We start from the raw sequence: 17155 nt of genomic DNA, 5'->3' as shown, positions 1-17155 counted from the left end.
AAAACACCCAGTTGCTGCAAGACCAAGATTTATATTTTTTAATGAAAACCCATTGGCAATACTGATGCTTTATCAGTCATCAATTCAGAGCACCAGCTGTCTTCTTCTTTTTCCAGGTCCCACTTTAAGCCAGAAACAATGCAGGAAGATAACAAATGTTGCCAATAAACTAGCACAGGAGTTCATGCTTTCTATGAAAAAAACACATCAGTGCAAAATAACCTACTCCTTCGAAGTTTTATAGCTCCCAAATATGCTATTGCTGATGATACTGCTTGCTTATTCTCTCCAGAATGCATCCTCAAAGACTGAATGATACTGTAAAACAAAACAGTGAATTTCAGAAAACAAGAACCATTGATCCTCCACTGAATGTATATTTTAGATTTGCCTGTGCTTGTAAGATCAGGTGGTTTAGAAGCTTATGTCAGCCAAACACAGCACTCTGTGTGAGTATATTTCACAGAATCATTGTTTTTTATAGAACACAAATGCCTGCCCTCTAGTAATGTTTGTGAGAAACTACAACTTTCTGGACATTTATCTAGAAAAGAATCAATCATAGAAGGATATCCTGTAACGAATGACAACAGCAGGATGTGACTCCTGGTCATTAGATCCTTTTATTAAGTAGTCTTTAAATTGCAGGATATTTAGCACTACATAACTTTAAGAGATGAGAATAAAACGAAGCTAGTATGGAAGTTATAGCATGCTTGAGACAGAGCCTACTAATACCTGTGGCATAGGACTGGGGAGCTTCCTACCACACTAAAAGGTCAGTGGAAGCTCTGAGTAAATGAGACTGAGAGTTGAAAGACTGTCAAAAATTGTATTTACAAGTGAAAATAAAAAAACATGTCCCTGAAGTATTTGCTACCATATTTTCATACTAGAAAAGCCTTCCCTCTACAAAACACTGCATATTTCTTCAAAAAGTCTTCCAGCTAGTAAAGGGAAAACCTGAGATTTCGGTGCCTACTCAGTCCATGCAGCTCTTCGTGTTTGCAGAAATAGAAACAAGCAGAGACAAATACAATTCTTGTCTCACTATATTGTTCCACCATGTTTTGGTGAAAGTTTCCTTTTAACACTCCTGTGAACCCAGGGTAAAAAACCCAAACTTTTCTTTAGGATAAAAAAGATTTATTTAAGATTTAAAAAAATAAGTAATTGCAACATCAAAATGAAGGGACTTGGACAGGTCTGCCCAGGAAATGCAAGACCACATCAGAGAGAGCAACCAGAGCTCTGGCTTCTTTTTGTCCATCCTGCTGGAAAGGCTGAGTAGCTCAGATGCTTCCACACAGGTTCCACTGAGGCAGTGAGTCTTGTTTTCAGAGATGAATGAGCAGTTTGCAAAGAGATCAAGTGACTGGCTGGGAATCACTCAGGAAATGAATAAATAAACTAATTAAATATGTGACATAGAATAAGCTTTTCCTCATTCTCAATCCTCAAAGACAACACTCTGGTCAACTGCCTCACCAGAAACCAAAGACGAAGAAAGGGCACTGGCAGATAAATGGTCACAGTCACTTGCAGGGAAAAAGCTATGAGAAAGGTAAGGGACAGCTGCTTTGCCTGACAGATACCCATTTTACACTTTATCAGTCAAGAATGGGCTACTTGCATAGGCACTCTCAGCCAGCAAGCATCTAATTAAAATACATCAAGTTATGGGATATTATGGAGATCTGGTTTTTACAGAATTTTTGTCTTCACCAGTTTTACAACTTACAAGAAAAATCCATGTTTTAGAGAAGCAAAGGGGGTCTAGTCAGCTTTCTGGGCTGTTTCTCTACTGAAGTCACTAAGACTTATCTCTCCTGTAGAGAGGAGATGGTCTCCTTTAATGACAGAAATTAAAGTAGGAAGGTATTTTGCATAAAGGTCTTTAATGCAAGGTTCCTTTAATAATTGTGATAAATCTATCAAATTTTTCCTCTACATTGTATTTCTGAATTCACTCTCACTCATCAGAATACAGAGCACTTTGTTGCTCCAGACAGACTGACTATGTCTGCAACACTCAGAAGGCTTAACCAAAGGATTTATTTTCACCATTCAGACAGATAGACACCTCACCCACAAAATTCAAAGTGCCTTGAGGAAGAAGGGCTATGAGATTTCACTTATGTTTGCAAAGCAGGACGTTAGCTCCGCTTCCCAGATGCGGGTATTGAGGCAGAGGAGCATAAGCAAGTTGCCAGTGGTGGCGCAGATCCACAGATCCAGTGACTTGCCTTCCCTTGTCCCAGTTTAGGCAATCCATGTATCATTTCTCCCAGGGACACTTTCCTTTCAAATTCTACCTGAACCAAAATAGAAACAAAAAGCACAAAGGCAATCCCCAAGCAACAGAAGAGTGCAAGCTTAAGGCTCAGCTTGGGATCTGTTTGAGGCTTCCAGCCAGTTGCATGACTGAACTGGGATATATCCTCTTCTTTGGGGGCAGATAAGGCTCAGGAAAAGATGAACTAATTAATGAGTGCCATTTCAGCAGCTTTCAACAATTCTTTTCAATTTTAAAATCCAAATCTGTAGTGAAAAAACAACCTTCTAAGGGCCCTTCAACAAGGGTCAGTGGATGTTTAAAATGTGATTACAGTAAGAACCCAAATCAAAGCCAGAGATTAGGCACCAGTTATGACGAATTTTCAGTCGCAAAGCACAAAAGAATCCCAAGCATTACTAAATACAACTGAGGGAATTTAACACTAATCCAAGCAAAAAGAGTGAAAGAAAAAGAGCACAGGCATACATTTTATGTCTACTGGGCAGCATTAAGTTACTACATACCTAGTACAAGACACAATCATTTTCCAATATAGACAGACATAATTTTCCAATATATTTTACTCAGGTGAAACAATAAAGTATCATGACTTCCTCAGCCACATTCACATTATACGACTTGTTGCTTTACAACATACAGTATTTGGAAATTGTCCTTCATTAAGAAACAAAAGTAGCAGAGAAGACATCAGACTGAAAAAGGTTACAACTGTTTGCAAAATTAGGCATTGGGATAAAATAAAACAGTTTAATGAAATTCACTTTTAACCTAATAGCACTTTAACCAATGAGGCATAGAGCTGTGCTACTGGGACCTTTCAGTCCCACTGCACTACGAACCACCAGCCCCAAGAGTAGGAATGTTATGTTCTCTTCCCTTTCTTCTTGGCCTGTTTCCTAATTTAACCATTCCTCTGTTAAAAGCTCATTAGGCAAGACAGCAGACTGGTTTCAAAGCAAGGCAAGAACTAGATTCTTCATCTCAGCCTCCATATGTCATGTTTTAAATCCTTCCAATAATTAAAAATAATTCCCCTTAAACAACAGGGGTTTTTTTGACAGGAATACAAAAACTGCCATGACTGATCAAATTGATGATCCACCTCATCCAGTAACATATTTCTAAAAGTAACCTGTACCGGGTGCTAAACATACCACTTACTATAAGTAGCAATTTCATTGCATGTCTTTTTCTGACATTTTGAAATGCAATTTTACTTCGTAGTATAATGAAATAATCTCATTCTTTACTACCAAGTGCTAAGGTCCTATTTCAAAACTCCAGAGAATCACAATCAGGCTTAACTCCACGCAAAGTCCTTTTTGAACTCTAGAAGATGGAGAAGTGGGATTTAGGGTAGGGCCTTCCTGCAATGTATTTCAGTTGAAGTTCTCACTAATCTTTGTTTACATTGAAACATTGAAAAACACTGGGTAGTAAGTAAAGAAGTTTGAAGGGCAGTTTTACAGACATTTATGGAGAACTCTGTCAACATTGCAGCTCTGGTGAAAACTTTTACAGAAAATACTCATTTGAAAATACTAAAAGTTAAAGGAGCGAAGACAAAAGATATCAATCATCACAGTCTTACTGGAAAATAGAAATCAGGATAGTGCTAGCACAAGAAAAAATATGCATGCAGACAGTAAATCTCAGGGGGTCTTGAAACCAAAATGACAGAGTGTGTGACATGGCTGAGAACGGGAACTGACACAGCTTCAAAGGGGTGAAAGGTTCAAAGGCTTAATTCCAGCTGCAACCTTCTGAACTGCTATGAACAAGGCAAGACCCCACATGTGAATGCCAGACAGGGCATTATAAGATGCAGAATGATAAAAATCCATAGGGAAAAAAAGGTTTTCTGGGAATTCTTGCATGGGAACAGACGGGAAAAGTCATACTTAGCATTTGGCTACAAAGGCCCATAGAGAAATTCGAGGCAAAGATCATGGCCAGACTACACAAAGTACCCACCAATCTGGCTGGGCAGTGTGAGAAGAGAACTTGAAGAAGAAAGCAATATTATGAAGTAAGGTCAATATCTATACAACAGTTAGGCTGAACTCAAACTGATGGTTGTATATCTACAAAAAAACCCCAAAACCCAGAAAAGCTTAGTTTTCTGTCTTTCTTTGTTCTTGTGTTAAGAGAAAGTTTTAAAAGAAATATCCATTTTACTTTGCTCTTTCTTTCAAGATGTTCATTACTTGGTACTCCTTTAGCACATCTACTCAGATTTTATTTTTCTTTCAACTTAAGAAGATTATGGTCAATCATTCTGGCTAGTAGAATGTTTCTATATAAAGAGTTTCATTTATTTTTGCTTATTTCTGAAGTGTGAATAAAACTAAATACAGTATTTTTGCTGAGGCTGTACCGCTGGATTATAGGAAGGCGTTCAGTATTGAAATTCAAACCATTCACAGGCTTAGTAACATTTCTTTTATTTTTTCTTGTTATACCTGATGAACACTGTGCATGGGACTTCTAATGAATGGTTACAGCTACAGAGAGGAAGTGGTTAAAATTATTCCTTGGAATGTGTATTAGTCCATAATTATAAACAAGAACTTTAATCTACTATTTCACTCTTGATTAAATTAATTCTGGAGCTTAAAATCTTCATGAGATCCCCTACAATCTGGAAGGTTCACCAACTCACTGTCCCAGAATAATAGTGAACACACTGTAAGCTCTATGATTTATTTTAAGCTTGGCAAACAACTATCACGTATTTCTACATTCTGTGCCCTGGCTGTTTTCAGATCCAGTATTGTGCCTTTCTCCTTACACTCTGATTTGAAAAGTAAAAGAAGAGAATTCAATACATTTACCTTTTGCTCCAAGGTGCAGTGAGTTAGATGAGGCATGGCCACTTTTCTTTTAATTTTATTTTTCTAAAATGTTCTCAAAAATTTCTGGTAACTTCAGGTTCTGTTACATCACCAAATATCAGGCCAGTGATACACTACAAAGTTTTCCTTAATGATTACACTAAATCTTCTTTCATCTAAATTAGTAAACATGCTCATATTTTGTAAATATACTTATAGAAAGCTGTATATCCCTGTCCTACTCATCTTGGGTTAAATAAATTAAACCCAACAAGTTTTCATTGGCTATATCTCTTATTCTTTTTGCTCTCTTTTTCTGTTAGTTTTGAAACAGAGTGCCAGAAACTGGACACGATACACAAATTGGATTCTCATGAGCGTTGAGCAGAACTAGTGGGTACATAGTGAACACAGATTGTGCCTGTTTCATCACTATTCCAACCATTTCTCTACAAACTTCTCACTGATACCCTGCCAGTTCTTCTCTGTTTTATATCTATGCATTTATTTTCCCTTCTCTACGGTAGTGCTATGCAGTTTATATTCAGTTTAATTATCTTTGCATCGCATCACTTCTGCAATTCATCAGCAATATTCTGAATTCTAATCACATCCTTCAGAATTTCAGTAGACACTTGGTACCATGTGTGAATATCGAAAGCATGCTCTGCCCTCACCCATCCAAGCCATTAACAACAATATTGACAAGAACTGACCCCAGGATGCCCAACAAGACTTCATTTGAAAAGCCTTTTTAATTTGACGTGTTCATGGCAGTCCAACATTCAGAAAAACACTAAAGCTATGCAGATGCCTATGCTGTAAAGGTCTAAATATACAAAGTACTCCACTAAAGGAAAATTCTTGTTTCCTAACAGCAAAAAACTTTCACAAAGGCACTGATAACCAAGTCAATTAGGCTACCTTACACTGTTTTATCTTCCTTTAAAGAAAGCATACTTGGAGAATTCAGAGATCAATATAGCATATTTTCCTTCACAAAAGAAATGCTGGTAAATGTCCATCATATGTCCATCAACCACTGAGTGATTTCAATGAAATTATTTACTCCCAATTCATCAGTTTCCTTGGTATGAAAGAAGTTTCACTATCCTGCAATTCCCTGGTCCACTCTTAGAGGTGACTTTTCTCTAACTCTTTAAAAGTGAAAATTCCAAAATGCAGTAGTAAACATTCATTTCTAATGTCCCTTTTTTTTTTTTTTTTTTTTTTTTTTTTTTTTTTTTTTTTTTTTAATGTTAATACCATGGTCCCTGCACAGAGATGATTTCCAGTAACATGAACACCACCAATATAAGTCTACTGAACACAGCAGTAAATACACTCTTTCCAGTTGGAGGATACTTTGGAGCTTCAGCAAGGATTGGCTGCACCATTTGTTTCTCTGAAGTGTACCTCCTCCTCTTCTTTCCTGTCTCAAACTGGCAGAAAGGGTTTTCAAATTCAGTTCACCTCTTCCCCTGTCAAAATCTATTCAAATGTAAAATATATTTTTCATACTTTGAAAAAATGCATGTCACTTCCCCACTACCCATTGAAATCCAGAACCAGTCTACGCTGGGAAACCAATGCCAAGGTGCTAAAACTTCAGGCAGAAATAAATGAGAAACACTATTGGCTTGGTTTCAAAACCAAACATCCCAGGCAAGGAATATCCATCATTACAACTACAGCAAAAAATTAAAAACACAGATGGAAGCATATGGATGACTGATCTCATGAAAGCCAATTTTATTTATTCTAAAAAATGGTGATGAAGTGGCAAAGTAGGTTGCTTTCATTTTAATCACTTTTTCCTAGCTTCTCTAAGGAGAAAAAAACCCCAACCAACCAAAAAAACCCAGCACCACTAGACACCACTGAATGGTTCAACACCCTAAATATTATATATATACAAAGAAAACATAAGAAACAAACTGCATTTCATTTGACATAAGTATGTCTCCTCTCTGGGCAAATCTGTCTGCAAAGAATGCCCTGCAGCTGAAAGCACAGTGTTTTACTAGTTAGTCCTCACATGACTGCAGCACTAAGATTGCCATATTGCATGTGGGAATACCCTGAGGTCACATCTCAAACCATTGACTCTGAACTATCTGCAAAGATCTGTGTTAGTTCCACTTTTTTCTTTTTTTTTTTCCACTTCCAGATTCTATCCGCAAATAATTCCTTCCAGGCTTCAAACTGATGCCCCCTGGCACTGCACTCAGTCTTGTAGACAAAATCCAAATAAAGGGTCTGCCTACAATGAGGTAAACTCCACAGCATCTGCACTTCACCTTTCTATTATCTGCACACTTATCACAGACAAAAGATGTATTTTCAGATTACTTATGAGAAAATTGTACTCCTCATTTTTTCTCAAGCCAGTTTTCTGAAAACCCTGTTCTAATTCCAGGTCTCTTGAAAAAAAAAAAACAACAACAAAAAAACCCAAACTTAATTACTCAAACTTATGCCTAAAAGGGTAAAAAAAGGAAACTATTTACAGAGCTTTCGTATCTAATGAGTACAAATTATCTTGAGAAAAAAAAGATGAAAACTTGGGAAAAAACTATTAAATAAGTAGTGCTGAGAGTGATAACAGATTTGTATCTCTACTATACCATCCTCTTTTCCAGCTTATTAAATTTTATAACCACACACATGTAAGTATACTTAGCATTATACAGAGGTGAACTATTTTCATAGTGATGCTTTCTCTCTTTCAAAGAGCATCAAGTGTACTGTGTGTCAGGACAGTTCTTCAGCTGTCTGCAGTCAGATAATCCACTACAATGTTGGATTCCCATGCTCTACAGTCCTCTCCTCATTTTTTCTTACAGTAAATTCATTTGAGATTCTACATAAGTAAACCTTGTTTCTGTACCTGCCTGAGACTGAACTACCACCCTTGGTACTCTTTGTCACATTCAGGTTTGTCTTAGGAGTTATATACTACTCTCTCAATAGGAATTTTTCAGCCTTTGCATAAAGAAGGAAATACGATTCTTATGACTTCCTGTTGTGTAACATTTTGTTAATCAGTGTAAAGTTCTACAACTTTCTAGAGCTGTCCACTAGCTACTAAGTTAATACAGGAGAGCTCTGTAAGTTTATCATCCACTCAGAACAGGTCCACGTTTCCAAACAGTATCTTTTCCACTTGGCAAGAAGGTATTCATGCTCCTTTTATTTTCTGGGGGATTCAATTTTTCTTTAGTTGAAGAATACTGTGAAAGACAGCACTGTATTTTTTTTTAATTGAGAGGAAAAAGGATTTAACTTACCAGACACGTTAGAACAATCTCAAGCTTAACATACACAAGGAGAGCAAACCTGTCTGGGTAGTTAGTCTCAAGCCTAGGACCTCTCAAAATCACAGAGGCTTCCTTGCCTCTAAGGCAGACCTTTCAGTTTGCATATTACAGACTTCTGACCTCAGCCTTTACAGCCTGATCACTGCTATTTTAAATTTTTTCCCCTGCTAATTTTTCCAAAGAAGAAGCTAAAGGCCACATCAAATAAACTTAAAACCAGTCATGAAATACCAAAGTCTACTTCCTACAGCAAACATGACTAAACTGTTACACATAAAAATATTAAAAGTTAATCCCACCCAGTGACCTATAGGGTGCTATTTCTGCTCACAAAACCATCAACTGAGAGCATTAAACTGATGTTTATCCATTCTGGTAAGTTTAAAAGTTTGGCTTCTGTGCTAATACCTCCAGATGTACTAACACGAGGGGAATGACAAATACAGAATATCTAAGTGATTTCAACTATGATCTTTTATCTCAAGTATCAGGAGCACAAGAAGCAGGAGAATTACAGAACACAGACCCACACTAAAAATTTCAAATTATTAAACAACTTAACTATACAATCCTAGAGCTGTGCTTACTAGTTACCATCCTCCTTGACTCAAACTCGTCTCAGGGGACAAGGAGAAAACTGGAAGACACTGAGAAGCGTAACAGATTCTAGAGGGCATAAACCACATTATGTCTCCCTGATGCAACCCCGGCCAGAGCAAATTTGCCTGGAGTAGCATCAGGTTGTTTTTGCGTTCTTCTAGCTGTCAGTGAAGAGGAATTGGACTTCTTGCAAAGCCTCTTCAGAGTTAAAATACAACCACTTCACTGCTGCCAGCCAGGGAAGTTCTCCATCTCCACCGGGAGAAGCCACCACAGAGCTAAAGCTGTCTAGTCCAGAGCTCTGGGCTACATTGCCTTCCATGGCATTTCTGATCCTCCACAGAAGATGCTATGCTGACACCAGACTGACAAAATATGGCCTTCTTCAAGAGACATGCATGGCACACATTCCTAGAGGGCCAGCAATGCCACCACTCCAGCATTACCAGCACTCTTGACAGCTGAGGTTAAACTTCACCTTAGTCCCTCAACACCCTTTATCAGGCCTCAGAGTTCCCCTGCAGCCTGGCAGACATGCTGACACTCCTGCTTGCAGGAATTCTCAGGTGCCTGGGCACTGCACCAGGTCCTGCTGTGCTTGGCTGGTTAGGACCAGATGCTTCTGTACGTCCATCAGGAGAGAGGCAGCAAGGCCAGAGATAAAACCAACACTGATTTTCCTCTACTTTATCACTGGATAGGAACCAGCTGTGGCAAAGTAATTTCCAAGAGAGTATTCTGTCCAAGAACTAAGCAGCATAAACTAGAGATTACATCCAGCCTTTTGTAAGCAAGTTAAGCTCGCTGAAAAGCACCCTAGTTTACAGCTGCCATTAAAGCAAATCATCTTCCAGGACAGAAAACCAGGAAGATTTTTCCTTCTAAGAATCAGTTACACAACAGACTCTGGAGAAAAAAGTCTTGGGGAAAAGGGCCAAAAAGCAAAATTCAAATCATTAATTCAGTCAAATGTCTCTACAGAAATAAAGACAAAATCTCTGTAAAAACTCAAATACATAAATGAAACTTCATGTAATTGTAAATAGGCAATGAGCAGCTTATATTCATGGTAATTAGATAGCCAAGTTCAAAGCCTCAGCAGTGCATAGGGAATTGCAAAAAGGTTTATTTTTAGATACTCAATACCAAAAATTTGTAGAGCACAAATCAAAACTCCAATGCAAAAGAGGCTCTGCTGCTTTGACCCACATGATTTTCTCTCCATGCCTCTGGCTTTGCCAAACCCTTTCCCACTGAAGGCCACACAGGATTTCCTTTCCTCTCCAGCTGCTGTGTTTCCACATACCTGATTCATTGTGTGTGCAGCTTTTGCTTTACCTATTAAACTGTTTTTATGTTAACCCATGAGTTTCCTCACTTTTACTCCTGTGATTCTCTCCCCAGTCCCAGAGAAGCAGCGAGTGGTTGTGTGGGGTTTGGTTGTCAGCTGCCGTTAAACCACAACCAAGTGTTAAAACAGTTTGCTGACTTAGAAAAGTCAGTTCTGATTTCTTCCTTCTGTTGAGAGTAGTAGTCACAGCTGCATGGAGGGAGAATGCTCAAACAAGGTACACTTTTTGTCTTTCAGATTTTAGCTGCTTTTTGGCAGCTGTCCTCTGACTTGCCAGCCCTCTGCGGTGTTAGAAAAAGGACTATATAGGGGACATTAAGACCTCAGGCTGTTTAAGATGCCAGGACTATATGGGGGACATTAAGACCAGCACTCACACTGTAAAGCTGGATGGGCACATACATTTTTTGTTTACCAACATCCATACCTCCTCTCTTGCCACCCTCGCCCTCCTAAAGGCACTCACACTCAAAGAGGGATGTGCAAACAGGGTCACAATTTGTCTTCTGCCAACTCAGAAAAATTCAGAGAAATTCAAGAAAAAAACCACTATGAAATCTACAGAGATGAGTAAGATTAAAAATAGGAAGAGAAAACCTGAGCTCACTAAGATAAGAGCCTGAGCCTCTATATGTAATAGACATTTTATCTAAAAAAAAAAACCAGTCCAAGGCATCCACTTTGCTATTTTTACACTCAAATGAGGGACCCTAACAATCCTGCCACAGAAAAGTTTCTCCTCTGCAAACACGTAGCCAGGTAAAATCATAGTCCCAGCTGCTGCCCATATTTCTGTAAAAGGAACATCACTGTGCCTTTGCTGCATGGCAGACTTATCAGCAGCAGATACCATGCAAGGTCTGGAAGAGATAACAGGCACATTATCAGTAGCAACCACGAAACTCCTTCTTGTGAAAGCCTTTTTTTTATTTCAGCAAGCTCTCCAGACATCCCACTTGAGGTGTGAAAGGCCTGGAAACTGCTCCAGCCACTTCTGCTGTTTCCATTTAAGCTATCCACGAAGAAGTGATTAAAATGTTGCACTGTGCTCTGCATCTTACTAAGAAAAAACTCTATGCTCTCACATGGTGATATTTATTCTGCATTCAAAAATACTGTTTCAGTGCCTGAGTCAAAATATTTTACTGCACTCACTGCTCCTACACATGCTCCCAGATCTAAGTACAGGACACACTAGTGAGGTTATTTTTGCATGGTAACAATACAGCATTGAACATTTCCAATACTCATATGGCAAACTCCCAGAGCATTCTCCAGCACAGAAAGCATCACAGAATCCACCAAATGCTTTAGGTCTTTAGCTCACTTTCATAAACAAACCTTTCCTATTTTCCATCCCCACTGCATTCAGTGGAACAAGATTCATAACAGCGCAAATCTCCCCTTGTGAGTGGTTTTAATCTGATGTGCTGCTGCCTGAGTGGAGAGCCCTGGCCCATGGCCAGGTGTCCTGCTTTCACTCTCTGGGAGGATGCTAACCTCCAGCAGGTGACTGTGCTGGGCAGACAAGAGCAATGACATGGGAAGCTGTCACAATAAGATACGTCGAAGCCCATGTAGGTTTTAACCCTTCTCTTTTTTGCCTCTCCCTTCCTACTCTGAAGTGAAAAGGTTTCTGCATGGAAAACACATAACCCACTCACTCTTCATGGACATGAACTGCAGAAATAGTAAATGTGTACAAAAGACAACGTATCTGCAAGGTTTGCATGTACTGTGAAATATACCCTGTGTTCACCCAGTCTCATTCTCCCAAAAAGAGGGCACAGGAATGATCATGGATACAATGGACACACACTGCTTTCTCCTCTGCTATCTGCATTGCTTACCTTCATTAACAGCATGAGGCTTAATAATGCAACAAGTACAGTTTGTGAATTTTGCACTGGTGACTGGTCCACGACCTCCACTGGAGGGAAAGAACAACTCCAGCTCCTGAAAACAATTGTAATTAAACATGTTTTAGATTGATCTAGCTGCACACATCAGCTTTTATCATAAGTAACAACACCAGAAGAAACCATAATCACAGAAGATAAGCCTTCCATGCAGATTGGTTTTTTTTCTACAAATACTTCTTCCCTAAAATGTTATCTCAAATGTATCTTTTCCTCTCTGTCACCATTGCTACAATCATAAAAACAGGATTGGAATATTTCTTGCTGTTTTCCTTTTCAGTTCTACAATGCAATCTGTTCACACTTGGAGCATTCAAAATGCTGATGCAACAATCATTTGGTAAAGGTGTTTCCAGTTTTACCAGTGCTCTCTTTCTTTCCTCAATATCTTTCCAAATCCACTCCCTTATACATGTATTTTATTCTCTCTTTTTTTCAAATCATCTTTTCCACTATATAAGCAAAGATTCAACTACTATCCATTTCTCAGTATGTTTTTTTTCCATATACAAAACTGACCTCCTCCCAAATTGTTTACATGTTTTTCCTTTTGTCTTAAACAATTAAACTTTCTCTAAAATTGCTGAGTCACTTCTCATGCCTTATTGGCCCTATAATTTTTTTAAAAGTCTCACTGAATTGAAGCTGATGAACTCAATTGCTTTGATTCCTCAGATAAATCAAAGGAACCTTTTTGCCTTCAATCTCTTTCTTCCCACCATCACTATTTAGATATCAGATACTTTGGGCCTTAGACCATACGAGGGTGAATTTGGCAGTCATGTTTCCTTCCTCAGTGATATTTTGTCACTGTTCACTGTCAGCTTCACACTTTTTCCATACCATTTATTCACATATGTTACAGTCTGCCAATTAACAAATGCAAAACACAGGTTCCATTTCATACCTATTGGTCAAATTCAGCAAGAGAATTGATACATTTCTATTTAAGAGAAAAAATTACATCCAAGAAATACTACTATCAAGTGTATTTGATTTTTTCCTGTATAACAGTAGCAGTGCTAAGGGCCATTTCCTGGAATAGTCTCCCTTAATTTACCAGCTCAAGATAAATGGAATAGACTCACATTTAGATCATGGAACTTCAACAATTTCTGTGACCCTTTCCTTAAGAATTACACAATTCAAACTTGTCCTGGGTTGGATCTCGATCAATGGATCCTGGACAATGGATCTTTCAACAGAAGGAAAAAGGGCCTTTGCTTTTCTGCTGGCAAATAATCCACATTTTAAGTGGGCACACCTGAGACAATGGGGTTCCTTCCTTACATTCTTCTACTGATAAAACGCTGCATGATTCAAGGAACTTGTCCCATTCTGTTAATTGCTATTTACTCTAAAAGAAGCAGCCAGAAAAAGGCAGTAAAATGTGTATAATATTTGACATTTAGTTTTAGCCATTAAAATTCATAAAAAGAAACTAACTCAATAATGCCAAAGGACAGGCATAATGAAAGGTCAAACTATAATCTTGTGGAGTCTTAAAAAAAAAATTCTCCTCACTTTTTATTCCTGATCTAAAGAAATTACGAAATTTGGCCTGCAGAGAGACGGCAGCTTAGAGTGTATCAGAGACATACTTTCACTTGTCATTTAGCCATTAAAAGAACAATGCAGCTTTCCACTCTAAGTGTTCAGCTTATAATGCGTTCATTAAATGTGGTTGAGACTTCAGTTTTCTGTCAGAAGAGTTCATTTATGTCCCTTTATCTTATATTTCTTTCTTTTCAGCAAATCTTCTGCAGGCACAGCCAACTAGTTTCCATAGCAACAGCTATACAGCCATATAATACTAGGCCTACCAAATTAATAAAGGCACAGGGGCAATAAATTCACAATTTTGCTTGATTTATTAAAGATAGGTATCAGTAACACCACAAAGAGGCACACACCTACAGTGTCATAAAAATGCTGCAGATGAACGGGGCCTTCAGACAGCATTTCAAAAATAATGAAATGCAACAAGAACAACAAACTAAAACTTAAGCACACACTTATGCTTCTAACCAAGAATTTATGCTAATACTCTTTCCTACTCTCAGTTCAGAAGCTGGCACAGTTGTCATGGTAGTACACAGAAAAAAAGAGAAACTTCCACCCTTATATTTGAAGATGTCTAACTCTTTAACCAGAACTCCAAAGACTTTGCTGACTCTAACTCTCCCTCATCAGAAAAGATTACTTTTATCCAAACTCCTTCTGAGTCTGTAACATGTTCATCAAGTTGGCCAGCAGAAAAACTACTGCACATCCAACGTGATTTCTTGCCAAAACCGGAGGCACAGGGAGAGGATCCAGCAGCTCCAGCACAGAGCAGAGCAGTGAGGTGAGTGCTTGGCCAGCAGAAAACCTTCTGTGCTCTGCAGTCAGTCCACTGCACCTCACAGCCTAACACAGCACCAGATGGGGAGGCTGCCCAACTCTGCCCTCACCACCAGGGTATGACCTCTGGGCACATTTTCTAGCATACACCACTTGGCAGCTTATTAGGTATTCTGGGGCAGGTCTCTCTCCAGCTGTGCTACCGCAGCTGTTCCAATTTAAACAGAGGAAAGACCAGAATCAAGGGAGCAACAACTGCTGTCTCTCCCCAACTAAACTGGCCTATGATCTACAGCTGAGACAGCACAGTGACACATCAATCAACCATGAGATATTCTTGCCATCGTTTATTAGCATATCTATCCCACAACAATGCACACAAAAGTCACCTTAATTCTACAGAAATGGTAATATCTATTACCCAGTCCCAGAGCTTTTTCTTAGCACTGAGAAAAGAAACACTGCATATAAAGCAAAACAGAACCAAACTCCTCAAAGCCATGTCCACTGTGTTACCTCTCAAAGCACAAAGCACTACAAATTGGCCTGTTTTAAAATTTTTCATTCTGAACAATAACAGCAAAGTGGGCTGCAAGCAGAGCACTAGTGAGAACTGTAAAGGAGAACAGATATGTGAAACACAAAAGGGTACAAAAGGACTTAATTGTTTAATCCCTTTTTTTTATGACCATCATTGGCAGACTATAGGTAGATCACACAGACTATGCAATTAACTCACTGTTTGTGATGTACAGAAGACATTAAAAATGACCAGGCATGCTCTCCTGATCAAAGCACCCCAGATTCACCTTTGTGATAAACAAGATCTCTGTTTTCAGACAGTTTATTTTTCCATGCTAAAAAGGAGCCACGAAGAATATGTAAACTAGTTCTGAATTCAAATGTGGAAACAAAATGAGAGATTCCTAATCTGGTTGTTAGCAGATAAAAGTAAAAATAAACCTCAGTAAAGAAGGAGTCAAAAACTTACTTTAGCAGCTGAAGCAACTGAATCTGGGCCATAAGCTGCATCTCTGAGGCCATAATGTCCAAAGCTCTCTGAGATGCTGTCCAGTGTATCACTCTCAGTCGTTGTAGGGTTTGCTGGCCCCACTATTGCTCTCCATTTACTCACTGCATCATCTCCTAAGAGCTCCATAGCAAGGATGGGGCCACTCATTATAAGCTGGAGAAGCTCACTGCAAAATGGAAACAGTACATGGTGATCCATGCTACAAATTAAAACCAACAAAAACATGATCCAGTGGAGATGCTCAGAACTCAACTTGGCAAGACCTTGAACAACCTGATCTAACTCTGAAGTGGACTCTGCTTTGAGGAAGAGGGTAGATTAGCTCATGTGCAGACATTCCCTTATGATGGTTGTAGAAAAAAAAAAAACCAAACATGTAGATAACCCAAACTCACTCAAGCTGCTCTGTAGAGTCATAGATTTCAAAAGAATTTTTAAAGGATCAGTACAGGTGTCCTGGTAATAGTTAAAGAGAGACCCTGGTAACCACTTGTCTGACAGGAATGATTTCTAAACTTTCCTCTTCTGCACAGCAGCATTTCAGGACTCTCATATGTCACCTGGATGTGTACCCACTGACAGAATGTCAGCACTGCTTTCAAGCTGAATTTTCCACTGCCCCACAGATCTCTCCCATGGATTTTGCCCAGGCAAAGTCCAAAGTGGGAGAGAGGAGAAAGAATTGAGAAGTTTGCATGGGACAAAGGACTTACTTACAAAATGAGTTACTACATCTTGGCATAACTCAAGTGATTGTAATGGGATGAATCCAAGTAAGAAGAGGGTGTCAGGAACAGCCTGCCTCCTGTCCTGACCACCTCACAATAGAAAATCACTACCCAAAATTGGTAACCCAAACATTCCATTTAAAAACTAAATGAAATATCATAACTATAATTCAGTATCTTCACAAAACATGCCTACCAATAAGCCCGTTTTTTCACTGCTTAGTCTGGACAGAACCATAAAAGGAGAACATTGACTCTGGGTTTTGTACTATTTTGTTTAAAAGAAGAGCTCTACACAATTGTAATTGTGGATGTGCATGCTTCTCCAACTGCCTTTTTCCTAATGATCACTGGTCAAGAAGAGAAATCCTAGTAGTTTTTTGAAAAGAAACAATATTAAAACTACGAAAAGTTACATGAAGAAAAGACACAATAAAAAGCTATTGGAAGTCAGGTTCTGTTGGTCAGTCTGCTTGTTTAGGACAGTTAAATAGTACACATACGTACACCCAAGAAAAAAGCAATTTCTACAACACTATTTACTGTGTGGACTAATCCTTGAATATATATTTTTTTAATTCCTTAATATGAAAACCATTATTTTCCAAACAATATAATTGCTATTTTTCCTTACTATTCGCTAGACTTACACTGACTTCTGAACTTGCAAACTAAATCTGAATTTAAAGATAAGATACATAATCAAATATAAATGAGTTGTAGATTTC

At 38.6% G+C, this 17155-nt stretch overlaps 1 protein-coding gene across 2 annotated transcripts in view; it reads right to left on the bottom strand.

Moving 5' to 3' along the window:
- The window catches only part of NME7 (NME/NM23 family member 7), an 88018-nt gene that overhangs the window by 39914 nt on the left and 30949 nt on the right, over window positions 1-17155 (bottom strand). For both annotated transcript variants that reach the window (XM_083854512.1, XM_083854511.1), the window contains exons 6-7: window positions 15658-15865; window positions 12255-12360 (exon numbers count right to left, since the gene is read on the bottom strand). In XM_083854512.1, coding sequence (XP_083710638.1) covers window positions 12255-12360; window positions 15658-15865 — 314 coding nt within the window. The remainder of the gene's footprint in view (window positions 1-12254; window positions 12361-15657; window positions 15866-17155) is intronic.

This window comes from Zosterops lateralis (genome assembly GCF_965231275.1).
Source record: "Zosterops lateralis genome assembly, chromosome: 2".
Taxonomy (NCBI): Eukaryota; Metazoa; Chordata; class Aves; order Passeriformes; family Zosteropidae; genus Zosterops; species Zosterops lateralis.
Note: the sequence above shows the minus strand (reverse complement) of the source record. Positions and strands in the feature narration are given on the sequence as shown.